The following is a 15,117-nucleotide window of genomic DNA, read 5'->3' on the forward strand; positions in this document are numbered from 1 at the left end:
CAAATCAAATTATAAATATAGGGGCTGGGGATGTGGTTCAGTGGTAGAGTGCTTGCCTGGCATTCATGAGGCCCTGGGTTCAATCCCCAGCAATGGTGGTGGTGGTGGGGACCCACAAACAAACACATTATAAATATATTACCATCACAAGATGGCAGCAAATAAATCAACACATGCCAATTATCCACTTCCCACTATCTCTGTAGCAGTGATACAGAGTTTTAGTGAGCCAGCCATAAACTCTGACAAAAGTCCTTTTAGCATCTAACAATCTGTTCACTCAAGATGGTTGGTTTAGGCCTGGCTTAATTATGGAACAACTTTTCCTATGTAAAGTAACTGGTCAAAGTAAGAATGGAGATTCCATCTTAATTTAGACTATATGAATTGACCAAATAAAATAATTTCATACACAAAAAGATATAGAACACTTTTTAAAAATTAGGTTTAATTTGTACTCTTCTCAGACCTTAGGTTTTTGTTTTTATTATGGATCACACTTCAACCTTCACTGAATTATGTAAGGATCACATTTTTCCACTCAAGGAATAAACTAGGGGGCAGTCTTTAATTAAAAGTCATCTCTTAATTACTCTAAGACTAAGATGCTTTCTCAAAATCAGTTTTCACAAAACTCCAACATTGGGTTTCAGCTATCAAACAAAATGACAGAACAGCACTCCAACAACTCCAGGCAGGAGGCTGTCTCTAAGCCCATGCACTTCCATTCCAGTGACCTCTTTGTTTATTGCTAATTGGTTATGTTTCCCACAAGTCACATAATGCCAGTTTTACTTCTTTTATAAGAAAGTAACTTAACTATTATATAAGCTGATAAAATAAGTATAATTAGAGTTCCTTTTTCTTTTTATATTTTATTTTTTTAGCATGTGTGTAGTACTGCGGATTGAACCCAGGGCCTCAAGCATGCCAGGCAAGCACTCTACCATTGAGCCACATCCAGAGCCATGAGAATTCCTATATCTGTAAAAATTAAATTGACTGCTTTAGAGGGACTACAAATAAGTCACATCACAGCTAGACATGGTGGCATGTGCTTGTAATCTCAGCAATCTGAAGTGACTGAGGCAGGAGGATCACAAGTTCAAGGCCAGCCTTAGCAACTTACCTCAAAATAAAAAGGAACTGGGGTATAGCTCAGTGGTAAAGTGCCCTGGGTTCAATCTCCTGAACTCCTCCTTCCCCCAAAAAAGTTACATTGCAGGGGGAAAACCTTATACATATTTGAAGTGGGTTAGACAAATTCCTAGGAATCTGCTCTCATTGTGCCTCAGTCTATTATAGAGACCCATGCTGGAAATCGTAAATTGATGCACTATGGGTGTAATCCACAAGGATGAAGTGAATGCAAGTTAACATAATTTAGGTTAAAATCTAAAACTCAGGTTATACACCATTTATGATCACCCTCTTTACCAACTTTTTAGAAAACTCAATTAAAATTCCCAATCATGAGATAAGGAAGTTTTTCTGCAGTCTATTTCAGCTAAGATTTGCTATCAGGAACATAACATACATATAGCAAAGGACAGTTTTACTCAAAAGTCAATTCTCAAATGGCCCAATTTTTGGTTCATTATTTCTCATTTCTATACTAAATGACTGTATATTAATGGTTTTCTAAAAGGCATGTCACAAAATGCTTTTATGAAAACCTTCCAAAATAGATAAATCTAATAGTCCTGTTATGTTCACAGAAATTTAAATTCTTTCATATGTCATACAAATTTTGTTTTAATTACCTATATGTCCTCTGGGCTAGAGCTTCTGCACACACCTGCCAGGCATCTGGGGATATCTTTAACTGCTCAAAATAGGCCAGGGCCTGAAAAATTATAAAACAAAGAAACACATTTAGAATAGTCAATCTCAATGCCCCATTAACACTGAACAAAATATTCTAGGAGTAGTAAATCGATAACCAATCAGTGAATTTAACATACTCAAACCCATTTCCTTAGAGTCTAGGAGACAGCACAATAGCACTGCAGACTTCACTGGGCTATTAAGAACTGAGAGAAAAAATGTACAAGTGTTTTTATCAAGTGCCATAATACTGAGATATATGCAATTATAAAAAGGTACAGCAAATCTGCTACTAAAGAGGTGATTATAAAAGATAATATTTTATCTATATTATTTGATCTACTGTTACATAGGACAATATTTCAATTCTTCAATCATATCATATAATTCCCTTAAAAATATTAAAATTGGAGAATAATTACATGATATGAATTTTGGAAATTATTGAATAATTGAAAAATTCAAAGCTGTTTCTCATTCCGCTGTTCATGAATCCAGCCCTTGTAATCAGAGAAAATATGTACTAACAAAGAGCAAAAAGAGCAAGTGCACCTTTTTTTTGGTACCAGGGATTGAATCCAGAGGCGCTTAACCACTGAGCCATGTCTCTAATTTTTTTTTTAAATTTTGAGACAGGGTCTCACTAAGTAGCTTAGGCTGGCTTCGAACTTGAAATTCTCCTTTCAAGTTCAGTCTTGAAAACTCAGTCTTCCTAGTTGCTGGGATTACAGATGTGCACCACTGTGCCCAGAGCAAGTGTATCCTTGTATGGATGCAGAATCAAGTCCATATGCTACTAGCAGGCAAGTGGGAATTATGTATGCCATGTTTTTCCATCAGTATATTACAATAGATTCAGGGTTCACTTATGAAAATGGACCAATAACGTAATCTTAACTTGCGAAGAGTATCTCAAATAGCCAAGAAAATTATAAATTAGAAATACTGCTAAATGACTTAAACTAATTATGAACTGGTGCAACTTTGATATGAGGTAATGAGGTGGAGGAACATTAAGCATTAGAAAAACATAATTCCAATTTGTCAGAATTAAAAAGAATGTTTTGTACCATTAGTGATAAAGTTAATTTAGCAGTCTTCATCAATGATTAAAAAAAACTAAATATGAGAATATATCAGAGTGCATTACATGGCAAGAATTAATATTATTTTATATAACTTTAGTTATATTTGTGTACAAGTATACATGTAAACTGAATCAAAATATAAAATTATTTTTTCTTTGGGTTAGAAGTAAAAGCCACTATATTTATATTTAGGTGACAGTTTCCTCTACTTTTATGAATCTATGAACGAAGGAGTGGACTGAGTGGATTTTCATACACAAAATCAGTGGCTGTTTCCATTAATGAAGATGAGCTGAAGACCAAAGCTACTTTAAATATAAATGTGGTATAAGAAGAAATATATTTGGGTTTGCTCCCTCCCCTTCTTCACAGCAGGAGCTCTTAAAAACCTTGGCATTGTAGAATTGTCTTTTGTTATTTATAATGAGCTCCTCAGGAACACAACAGAACTTATGCTAGAGGGGACTTAGCATGGAGCCTCTGAAATAGCCTCAGAATGGCTAAGTGATGAAAAGGTTGGTACTTTCAGTCTCAAACACCTATCTCTGAGAAGCGGAGGTGGAAACTGGAGACTAAGCTCTATACACTTTTTGTTATGTATTATGTATACTCTAAACTCTATATACTTTTTTGTTATTTATTTATTATTCATACTTCCAGAATGTGCACACTGAGGTGAAGGGAGGAAGGTTAGCACAGAGAGGGCAGGAAAGCTTGGTTTTCCCTTCCTCCATACCTTGCCCTAGGCATCTCTTCTTTTTGGCTATTCCTGAGTTGTATTCTGTGTAATAAACTGGCAACAGTAAATAAATGCTTTCCTGAGTTCTGTGAGTCATTCTAGAAAATAATCAAACCTGAGGAAGGAGTCATGTGAGCCCTCAACTTAAAGTCAGTCAACAGAATGAGACTTGAGCCTGTAACTTGTGGGGTCTGAACCTAATTCCTGGTAGTGTCAGAACTGAACTGAATTATAAGACACCCAATTGGTAGCCATAGAGAATTGATTGTGGATGCTGGAAAATAACCCAGAGTAATGGCTATCTTCAGAAATTAACAATTTAAGACCAGGCAGCTATGAAAGACTCTTAAATTCAGTTGTTTTCTAACAGCAGTCTGTGAAAACTATGGTTTTCTTTATGAATACCATAGGTCCAGGACAGGGGATAAGGTGGAAGTCAATTACATATGTTGCACTGCCACCTAATAATTCACTCCCTCCACCAAAGTAGGTAACAGTTTACCTGGTAGAATTATTGCTAGCATATAATTTTTTTTAAATAATAGCAGGTTTTAAGCTAAAGGTGGGTAGTGTATTTTCAAAAAAGAGGTGAGGGAAATAACCTGAAAACTTTCAATCTTTGTGCTGTGAATCCATGTATGATTAGCATTTAAAAAATATATTTATTTGTTAGGTGAAGTTGGACACAATATCTTTATTTTATTTATTTATTTTTATGTGGTGCTGAGGATCAAATCCAGGGTTTTGCATGTGCTAGGCGAGTGCTCTACCGATAAGCTAAAACCCTAGCCCCTACCAACATTTTTTTTTTAAATGATGAAGACAACCTAGCCTTCATCACCTACTTCTATCCCATACCTTTTTCCTGCATTTAAGTGCCAACAGAGTCAGTTCAGCTATTTTTACTGCTCATACAGAAAACAGAGAAGGACAATTGAACAAGTGAGTAACTGGGGTTAGCAAACGGTCATTTATCTAACCACCAAAACCGATCAATTCCCACTATTCCTGAACTATAATCCAGGATTATGAGAATTCACTATTCCTTGATTCATTCTTTTTCATCTTAATTATTTCTGTTACTTGGGTTGGTTTAATGGGCCATCAAATTAAGCCTGGACCTGGATATTTAAAATATCCTATGATAGAAAAAAACATTTTTATTGATGAAAAAAAAGCACAACTCCTGTATTAAAACCACTAATAATATATTGATTTTACTTTTCTGAAAAATCATGGCAAAATTTTAAAAATCTGTTGAATACTGGAACTTAATTTAAAAAAGAAATCTTTGTTTATACACAGAATAAATGTGTATAATCTATTAATGTCCTAATTAGTTTGTCAGATATCTTAAAATGGGTCAAGCATTTAAATCTCAATTCCTTTTTATTTATTTTTCTGTATCTGGAGAGCTACTTACTGAACAGTAGAAGCATTCACTTATGTTAAAAACTACTTGAATCTTTTTTGTTATTTAAAAATGTTTGTACTTCTGCTGGTGTTGTAGTTCAGTAATACACTGCTTGCCTAGCATATGTGAGTGAGGCACAGTCTGGTTCTCAGCACCATATAAAAATAAAGGTACTGTGTCCATCTTTTAAAAAAAGAAAGTTTGTACTTAAAAAAACAAAAATGGCTATAATATCTAGTGAGATTACTAACTTTGGTTAGGTCATTTATAAAAAATACTCTGCTATGAGAAGTAGAAAGAAAAGAGAAAAAAATTCCTCTCCTTCGTCTTATGCTATACTTCAGAAAGCCCACATCTTTAAAAAATTACAGGCTTGTTCTTTAGATGTCTTATTATTCAGCTATAGTGATTACAGTTGTAGGTTTCATTATGTCTAATTGTTTACGCTTATCCAAAAATCGTAGCATTCCTAATGGATTCCTTATCATGTAGTAATCATTTTATATGACTTAAAACACGGCATATCCTAACTGCTTATTTACATGTCTGCCTGGACTAAATAATAAGCATAGTAAATATCAGTAATACAAGTATTAAACAACTTTGAAAGACCAAGCCAAGCAATGAGATGTTTATAGAATATGCATGTTCACTACTAAAATCCATTGAACAATCTTCTCTCTGCATTACAACTTCTAAATAATTAAAAATAATGACTAATGTTGCATAAAGTCCTACTTTGAATTACATAAGATTTTAATACTTTGGTTTAGTCAACTAAACTGAAATAATAGCACTTTCTACATTAAGAACACACTTGCATCAGTTTTGTTTTCGTCTCTTCATTTCTACACAAATTAGACCTTTATCATCAAGGGCTGGGGCTGGGGCTCAGTGGTAGTGCACTTGACTAACATATGAGGCACTGGGTTTGGTTCTCAGCACCACATATAAAGAAATAAAATAAAGGTCTATCAACAAATAAAAATAATAAATAGAACTTTATCATCAGATATATTTTTTATTCACATTGATAAATGCATATTTGTGGTAACATGCTTTAAAAAACAATATAAGACTAACTTACCCTTTGTCTAAAGTCTGAATCAGCATTTGGATTTAGCCCTAAAAGAGCCTGTTCATCCATCCCTGCTGTTATACTTGTAGTTTTCTGATTATAATAGGCGTGCCCTCTGATCCCGCAGAAGAATCCACAAACATCTGCACATAAAAAACAAAGGTGCAAGAAAACAATATGTGATAAACAAAAATAGATGCTTACCCTGAATGTTGTAATAAATGATAAAAATATACAAAGATGCTCACAAGTTTTAACAATCTTTTGAAATTTACCGGATTACAATTAAAGGAGCCCAAGTCTTAGAAGAATTGACCCTGTTAAATACTCTGTGAATGTGTAATTTCTAAAAACCTAAGTATACTATTAAAGTTCTGAAGTTATCTTATTCTTCAAAATCTTTAATAAAGCACAGAAAGTAATTATTTTCTTTAAACAGCTGAAGCCATCTAATGTGTTCAGTGTTGCTACTTATTATCTCCAGTACTTAAAAATGAAACTGTGCAACTGTATTAGGTTAAAAAATGACAGATCCAGATTATTTTGTTATAGTAATTATAATAATTTCCCTACTTCAAGTCACCAATACCATAAACCTTTAAAAAAAATAGAATGTCTGATCTCAAAAGTTCAATATTCTTACTGCAAGAGAAGTTGAATGAGAAAGGAAAAAGAGTTAAAAGCTAGCTATTTAGCTTTTGAACAATGGATCAGTTCTACCTTCTACCTCTGCAAGAGCAGAAATCTAGTCAATTCTAGAAATGTATTTCAGAGAAAATTTGTAATAGTACATACAAAAATTCACAAACTGAACTGACTACTCTTATTTAGGGTCTTTTCTTTTTGCTGGGACACTTGCCTAGTATGCATGAGACCCTGGGTTCAATCTCTAGTACCACAAAACTACCACTACCACCGAAAATAAAAAAAATTTTAAAAACCCTCTAGAAAGTAATCTATTTCTTCATAGTCCAGGTTCTAACATTCTCAAATCAGAACACAGTAAGCTACCCAGGGCAGCTTAGTTCTTAAGGGACTGTATATTTATTTGAGCAAACTCTAAATGATGTGAAAATAACATCATTTGTCAAGAACTATAAGACAGGGAAAAAAGGCTTTACCTTACAAAGCTGTGGGGTTTTTTTGTTTTCCAAATTATCATCACCAAAGAGAACCTAAAGAGGCTAAGTGACTAATTAGAGGGGAAGGAGATACTGTCTTTTAGGAATGATGTAGCCAGGATCAAAGCCAAGTTATAGGCTATGGGCTGAGAATCTTGGAGAAGGAAGCTCAATCCTTCTCTTCCGGTTCATAGCATACCTGCAGACTAGAGAAGAGCAATGTAAACTTCCATTGTCTTCAGAATTAAAATTCAAACATTTTTTAATGACTCCTCACCATTCTAAACCCCAACCATGCAAGACTCATGACCCTACATTACATGGCAGTTTTCCAGTGATATTCTGCCCTTCATCTTTGCACACACTGCCCTTTTCAGTTACTTAGTTAGCCAGTTTGTCCTTCAAATTCAATTTAGAGGTCATCTCTTTTGAGAATACTTCTTTGACTCCTTTTGTCCAACCCTTCAAATTGGATTAGATGCCCCACCTAAGCATTGCTGTGTTGTCACTGTCAGCTTACTAGTTTTCTCTCATTTACCTTAAAGAGCAAAGGCTGGAATATTTACCACTGTGTTTCTAGGATGTGGAACACAGGTTTTGGATTTAAAAAGATCTGGGTTCATAACCCAATCTTGACATTAAAAAAAAAAAAAAAGCCTCAGGAATAACAAAACCTAAGAGCTCTTTCTATGAAAGGCAAAAGGTATCTGCTTCAAAATTGCAACAACTTCAATGATACAAAGTATGTAAAGTATGTCTGGCACATAGTGGGCCCTCAATAGGTTATTAATTCAGAGGTAGACCCACAGGGAATAGGAATCACTTGAAGCATTCTTAAACTAGTACATCAGCATCTTGAAGATGGGAAAACAAAAAAAGATGTGCACTCCTCGCCCCCAAGCCAAAAATGTCAAGAACTGATTACCATTCCCCTGAAAAAGGCCTCTATGGAGAGAAAAGACATTTTCTATGAAATTGAGTTTCTATGAACTCCAGACAGAAATACTATAAGGAACTTCATGTAATGTGCCACGACTTTAGAGCAAACTGCTTAAGCTTGTTCACCTCACACTGATACCATCAAAAGGAAAAAAGGAAGTGGTCCTAAAGAAAAACATGGTCAATAAACAACCTAAGGAAACAAACTTGTCACAGTTGTCAGTAAAAAGAATACACCCAAGAGAAGGCACTTGGATAACCAATATGTAAGGGAATAGGATAAAATACTTAAGTGTGTGGAAACAACTGAAGAGCTACACTCTGAGCAAAAAGGTAATGACGACCTTCCTAGAAAAAAGACTGGGCATGAACACATGGTATTCCAACATGACACAGTCGTGCAGGTGTAAACAGTTGTTACAATATGGCAAATATTTCAATTACACATCCTGCAAAGGCTGGGGACTTGCAAGGCAAGCAACACACTTAAGAATATTATGCCCTAACTTTTCCCAAAGAGTCATTATGTCGAGAATCAAATAATTTGGAAAAATTCCTCCACATCTACTGAAGACTGTTTCAAAAACTGGGGCTTAATCTTTCCAGCCTTTTAACATCGCACTAACAAGTCGCTTTAATAAAACGTAACTTCCCCCAGTAACAACTAATTAGTGCCTCCAAAATGTACTCGTTTTTCTGGTTACAGGGGATCATCATGCTTCTCTACTCTTGCAGGATTGTGAGGAAAGGAAGGGAAGAAATAAAGTGTCTGTGCTGGCAAATTATTACACAGAAATAACAGGTTTTTTTTTTTTTCCTTTTTGTGCGGGGTGGGCGGTGGGGAATCAAGTTTAAGGTTTCTGCAACTGAAACTGGTGGGACGCGCTGTAACTCTATAAACGGAGGGGCACAGGAGTGTTGGTCCTCTTCGGCCGGCCTCGCCCCCCATCCTTTCCCCGGATCCCTCCTTAAAACTACGCCTCGTGGCAACTCGGGTGATGAAACACCAGGTAACTGGCGGCCACGCACTTAGGACACGGGACGCACTCCGCGACAGCGGCCACAACTCGTACCCACCCCCATCCTGTCCGCCCAGCCTTGGGGCGCACCGCCGTGGAGGGTCCCCGGCCCGCACCCCTCCACGGCGTCAGTGCTCCCCCAGACCAGCCCACCCTGATCAACTTCCTCGCAACCTCGCGCGAACCAAGCCGGATCCAGGTCCCGCCACCCTAGAGCCTCGAGTCACCTTCCCTATCACTCCATCTCGTCTCCTCGCCTGCACTCCCGAGGGCCGTTCAGCGGAGTGGAGCGACGCCGCACGCAGGCAGCGGGGCGAGCGGCCCTCGTTCTTGTCGCCGTAGTCCTCCGCCACGGCCGCAGCGCTAACGCCGGAGACCGTGCTGGCCGGGGCCGCGCGCCTCTCGCGGCTCCGCGGCTCCTGGCGCCTTCTCTTGCGTGGCGCCGAGCAGGCAAGCTAGCAAGCAGGCGGGCGGGGTCGGCGCCCCAGGAAGGGAAAGAGCGCGAGGGCCGGCTAACGCCGCTGCCACCGTCGCCGCTGAGTCAGCGCGAAGCGCGCTCCCAGAGTCGGTGCCGCGCGGGCCAGCGCCAGCAGCCTCATGGAGTGTGCGGACGGCAGCCTGCGGGCTGGGGCCGGGGGCCTACAACTCCCAGCATGCAATGTGCAGGCGGCGCTTCCGGTCGGCAGGGCGCATACGCGCTCCTCGCAGCTCGCCGGGAGGCGGGGTCGTCGGGGCTACGGTGCATGCTGGGATGGGGCATCCCGGTGCGGTGCCCCCCGCCTCGTCGACCCTGTTCCCTCAGTCCCAGGGAGTGTCTGTGCTGGTTTCTAGTTGCGGGGTCAAGTTCCATCTTCCTGAAGAGCTTTGTTAAGTAGTTGATAGGTTAGAGGACTGAGTTCCTGAGATCGGGCTGACATGGTTCAAACCATGTGTCAATTAATTCCTTTTCTGTGATTCCACGTGTCTGGAGTCCATGAGCGTGAAGATCTGATGAGTTAACTTTAAACATACATATTTTGTCCACGAAAAGGACATCATTTGTAAGAATGCCTATTCATCGATTTTTCTCCGTTGGTACTAAGAGTTGCTTCATTTATTCGGTCTCTGAGTTATTAATTTGTTAATGCTGCAAAGAGGCAGTTGTAGGCTCCAGCCCCCTCGTTTTGAATCCCAGTCTTATCCCTCAATAGCAGTTGACCTCAAGCATGTTACTTTGTACTTCAGTTTACTCATCTGTGAAATGGTAAAGTAATAGTAACAACCACAGAGGGTGATTGTTGAGGATTGTTTAGACGTGTTCATCACACGGGTGCTCAATATTTAGGTTTCACTGTTGATTATTCATTATGTACTGAATGTAGGCTATATGTAGGCACTGAGAGTGCAGCGTACAAACAAAACTTGGGAGGGAAATGGGAAAAGAAATAGAATAAAATTTGTATAGCAACAGCTACATTTATTTAGTGACTCCCATGTTCAGTGTACATAACATTTTGTTGCTGAAAGCTTGTCCGCTATGCCAATCAAATAAGGAGGATATGGTTTTGAGAAAAAAGAAAAAGATGGTTTATTGCTTTGCTAGGAGAAACACAAGGGACCCCTGTCCCAAAGGGGTTCCATCAGCAGGAACAGGGGACTTTTATAGAAGTAATTCAGAGAAAATGAGATTAGCGAGGAGAGATCAGGAAGGAGAGGTTAGGGAAAAGAAGACCAGGGAGAAGAAGTTTGGGAAATAGAAAAAACATGTAAGTTTCAAAGCCACAAGAGATATAGTTGAAGCATCAAGTGAATCCCTGTTAAAATTTCATATATAAAATATCTTGAATCACTATTGCATCAGGTTTTTGACGTCTTTAAAATGACAGACTAGGATTTCCGTCCTATTTCAGAGTATTGCCAGAGTCTAGCCTAGTGCCAGTCTATAGATAAAAACTCAATGAACAAATCACTACATGAATTATGTTAGCTGTGATGATCAATCAGGGACTACGGAGTCCCAGTACTAATCCTGGCAGTCTGTAATTTGTTCACATGTTCCACTGCTTCATCCTAAAGACTTTAGTCTGTTGTACTGTAATTGCCTTTTTCATTCATAAATTCATTTTGCAAGCACTTCATATGTTAAATACACAAAGCTTATCTAGTATCTATAGCTTATCTACAGTATACTTAGTAACATTGGCCCTTTCCTTTATGGTGGTTCAAATACTCAAGATAGTAAAAAATCTTTTTCAGGTTTATAAGCATGTATTATTTCAGAACAAATAAGGAAGAACTGAGTGGAAACCAACTGAAGTGGACCTGAGAAGGAGATTACATTTGATCATTCCATATTCTGGCTGCCCTATCCATGAAGAGATGGTTTTTCATCTCAGGCTAACATAAGATACTAGTTATCAATTTTTTTAATATTTATTTTTTAGTTGTAAAACAATTTAGTTGTAAAACAATTTTTTAGTTGTAAAACAATTTAAAGGTATTGAAAACAATACCTTTATTTTATTTATATGTGGTGCTGAGGATCTAACCCAGGGCCTTGCATGTGTTAGGCGAGCACTCTACTGCTGAGCCACAACCCCACTCCCTAGTTATCAAAATTTTGACAAATAACACTATCATTACTTTAACATAAGGCATGTAAATTGCATATGGCAATGCCTTTATGTATTGTCAATATTTTTAAACTTTTATGTGGCAGACAGTTCTAAGTATTTATACTGTAATTCTCACAACTTTGTGGAGGTAGGTATTATTAGCTTCCCCATTTTATAGATGACAGAACCAAAGTGCATAGATGTCAACTAGCAGAGCTGTGATTCAAATTTACTGGCCTGACTCTTAGGGGCCTGTGCTCCTAGCCTGTCTTTCAAATGAAGATTCATCAAGGTTGATGGCATTGTAGATCTAGTAGAAAGTTAATTCTTCTTCCTATAAATGTATTCAGAGGCCCCTTATTTTGTTAATCATCAACAAAATTTTTATTTGGGCCAGGTATAAGAAAAATATGACCCTCCTCAATTTATTTAAAAGTAAGGTTTACCTTTTATAAAAGTAAGGTTTACTCACTTGCTTAGCATGCTCAACGCCTTGATTTCTATCCCAAGGAGGCCCCTTTCTTATAACAACAAAACTTAATTTGTTCATGCTCCCTATATCCTTTTCTTTCAGTTGCCAGAGTACTTGAAAGAATTATGATAGATAACATTTGTATGTTTATTTCATTATGGTTTTATATATCTTTTAAAATGTGTTCCTCTTTAACATTATAGGGATGGAGCAGGTACCATTATCATTATTTTAAAATTTAAATTTCCAGATCAGGACACCAAGATGAATCTATTTTAAGTACTGTCTTCAAAGTTACACAGTTGGTAAATGGGGAGCTAGAACTGTGGACTCCTGATTAGGAATTTCTTGTCAGTAGCATATCCTTTTTTTTTTGGCCTACATTTATTCTTTCTTTCCCTCAATTTTTGTGATTTGTACTCCTAAGTCATTCTATTAATTACTTTTACAAATTAACCAACTCACTGACTACTTTTATTCATTAATTAATTTTTTCAGCTTTTCTGTTTACTCTTTCCTCTTTGAAATTCTCAACTCTCTTGACTTTTGACCCTTTTATTAATTTCTTTTTACTTTTTTGACTACTCATCTTCTTCACCACACCTCTACTTTTGACTTCTTAACATGTCTTCCTCAAGCCTATGTTTTAAGTCATACGGTTTTCTGCCTATACTTGCTCTCTCAATAATTATCTAGTTCTGTAGTTTCAACATTCAGTGCTATGATAATCCAGTTCTATACTTCTTGTTTTAATATTCTATACTCCCAACTTCCCAGATATCTACCAGTCTCACCAGCACTTCAACTGTAACATGGATTGAATGTTGGATCATATGTTGATTCATATATTGAAACCCTAATCCCACTGTGATAGTATATTTGGAGGTGAGACTTTGGGGAGGTAATTAGGTCATGAGAATCGGTCCCTTTTAAATTCTCATAAAAGCTAACTTTCTTTTGGCCATTTGAGGAGACAAGAAGACAGCACACCAGAAAGTAGGACCTCACCAGACACTGGATCTGCCAACACCTTACAGACTCCAGAACTGTGAGAAATAAATGTTGTTTAAGTCTCCTCATCTATGGCAATTTGTCATAATAGTCTAAAATGACTAAAACAATGTCTAAAACCAAAGTTGTGATCTTCTTCACAAAGTATGCCTTCCTCTTGTTTTGCTCTTTTTCCCAATGAATTTCTCAACATTGCAAAGCTGCTAGGATTACCTTTGTGCCCTTTATGTTCAATGGCCATATTCTATTGCAGCATATAGTTGTTTAGCACATCTTTCTGTTCTGTTCTATTCCTTACTTTGTTTTTTTTTTTTTTAACTTTGGATTAGGACATCAAAGTTTGTCTAAGACTTCAATGAAGGAAATACATCCTCTAGGTGAAATGGCTATCCCCAGGTACTGAGGATGCGGGATGATTTTCATTTTTGAATTTTAGAAAAATTCTTAGTAGTGACCATGTACTATTTTCAAAATCAGAAAAAAATTAAACCAACTATAATAAAAGAAAAATAAAGGGTTGCATTTACTCTTTGAGCATTGAATTAATGTACCTCCCTTATAAGGCCTTTCTATATTACCTTAATCAGGCATGTGCTTGTCCATTTCTTTGATGTTGTTTTTTTTTTAAATTTCATGCCATTAATGTATTTTTGTGTCTTTGTTTTGTATTAAATTGGTGTGATTGTGTTACATATTAGAAGGCCATTAAGAATTGTAATGCAAAAATAATAAATAATAAATTGAAAAAAAATTAAAAATTAAATTAAAAAAAGAAGGCCAATTATTTTTTATTTTTTTGGTACAGGGGATTTAACTCAGGGGTGCTTAACCACTGAGATATACCTGCAACCCTTTTAAATTTTTTATTTTGAGACACAGTCTTGCTAAATTGCTGAAGTGGGTATGTAATTTACAATCCTCTTGCTTCAGCCTCCCAAACTGTTGGGATTACAGGAATGTACCACCACACCCAGCTTAGTCAGTTCTTAAAGACAAGGTGTTCTGATTCAGTTTGTGGATAGTAGTTTCTCAGTAAATATTTGTGAGATTTTGGAGTTGAGCCCTAAATACCATAATTGTGAGCTGATAACCACTGGATTGTGTGTCAGATTCTCTTGATGTGCTTCATTTCAGTGTTTTGTTTTGTTTTTTAAGCCTAATGCCATTGTTAACAAAACCTCATTCATGATGGGCTTCATGAAAGAAGTTGGGAAACAGGTCAGGTATACTGTCTTTACTGGTCCTGGTCCAGTTATAGATTTCTGTTTAGAGAAAGTATGTATATGGTATCAGGAAGCCTGAGAGGCAGAATAGAGCACTAGAGCATTATTCAGTAAAAGAAAACATTTTTTAATCCAATTATTTGCATGTTCTTTCACACTTCATTATAATGACATCTCTCTATCATTTGATTGCTAATTGTTGTGGATATTTAAATGGAGAGTATTCATTAATACTAAGTGGAAGCACTAAAAGGTTCCCAAATCAGACACCTTTGAAAATTCAACAGATTCATTTTATGTAACTATTATTGGGATTTGAACCCAGCTCATCCAACTCTACAGTTCTATGCTCATCTGTCCTTTCAGATCAACTGAATTGACCATCTCTGGACCCAAGATCTGATGAAAAGGAGAATAACTTTGGGGATTAGCTCCAGGGAGAAATGCTCCATTTCTTTTGGTAGTTTAAACAAGAAACATCTATTAAGTGCTCAATTGCTCTGAATCTGTACCAAATGAAGGGTTAGTACTCTAATCCAGTTTTACTGGCTCCAAATACAGTAATTTTTGTTACCTTAGCAACGGTATAGAA

At 37.1% G+C, this 15,117-nt stretch overlaps 1 protein-coding gene across 2 annotated transcripts in view; it reads right to left on the minus strand.

The window, feature by feature from the left end:
* Xpot (exportin for tRNA) overlaps positions 1 to 9,594 on the minus strand; it is a 41,096-nt gene extending 31,502 nt beyond the window's left edge. Inside the window, exons 1-3 of one of the 2 annotated variants that reach the window (XM_005328693.4) lie at positions 9,453 to 9,594; positions 6,156 to 6,289; positions 1,764 to 1,846 (exon numbers count right to left, since the gene is read on the minus strand). In XM_005328693.4, coding sequence (XP_005328750.1) covers positions 1,764 to 1,846; positions 6,156 to 6,215 — 143 coding nt within the window. In that variant the 5' untranslated portion in view covers positions 6,216 to 6,289; positions 9,453 to 9,594. Of the gene's footprint in view, positions 1 to 1,763; positions 1,847 to 6,155; positions 6,290 to 7,267; positions 7,904 to 9,452 lie in introns of those variants that run through there. The other variant, XM_040280379.2, reaches the window with a different exon arrangement.
* Between the last annotated feature and the right edge of the window lie 5,523 nt (positions 9,595 to 15,117).

Source organism: Ictidomys tridecemlineatus, chromosome 6, assembly GCF_052094955.1.
Source record: "Ictidomys tridecemlineatus isolate mIctTri1 chromosome 6, mIctTri1.hap1, whole genome shotgun sequence".
Taxonomy (NCBI): domain Eukaryota; kingdom Metazoa; phylum Chordata; class Mammalia; order Rodentia; family Sciuridae; genus Ictidomys; species Ictidomys tridecemlineatus.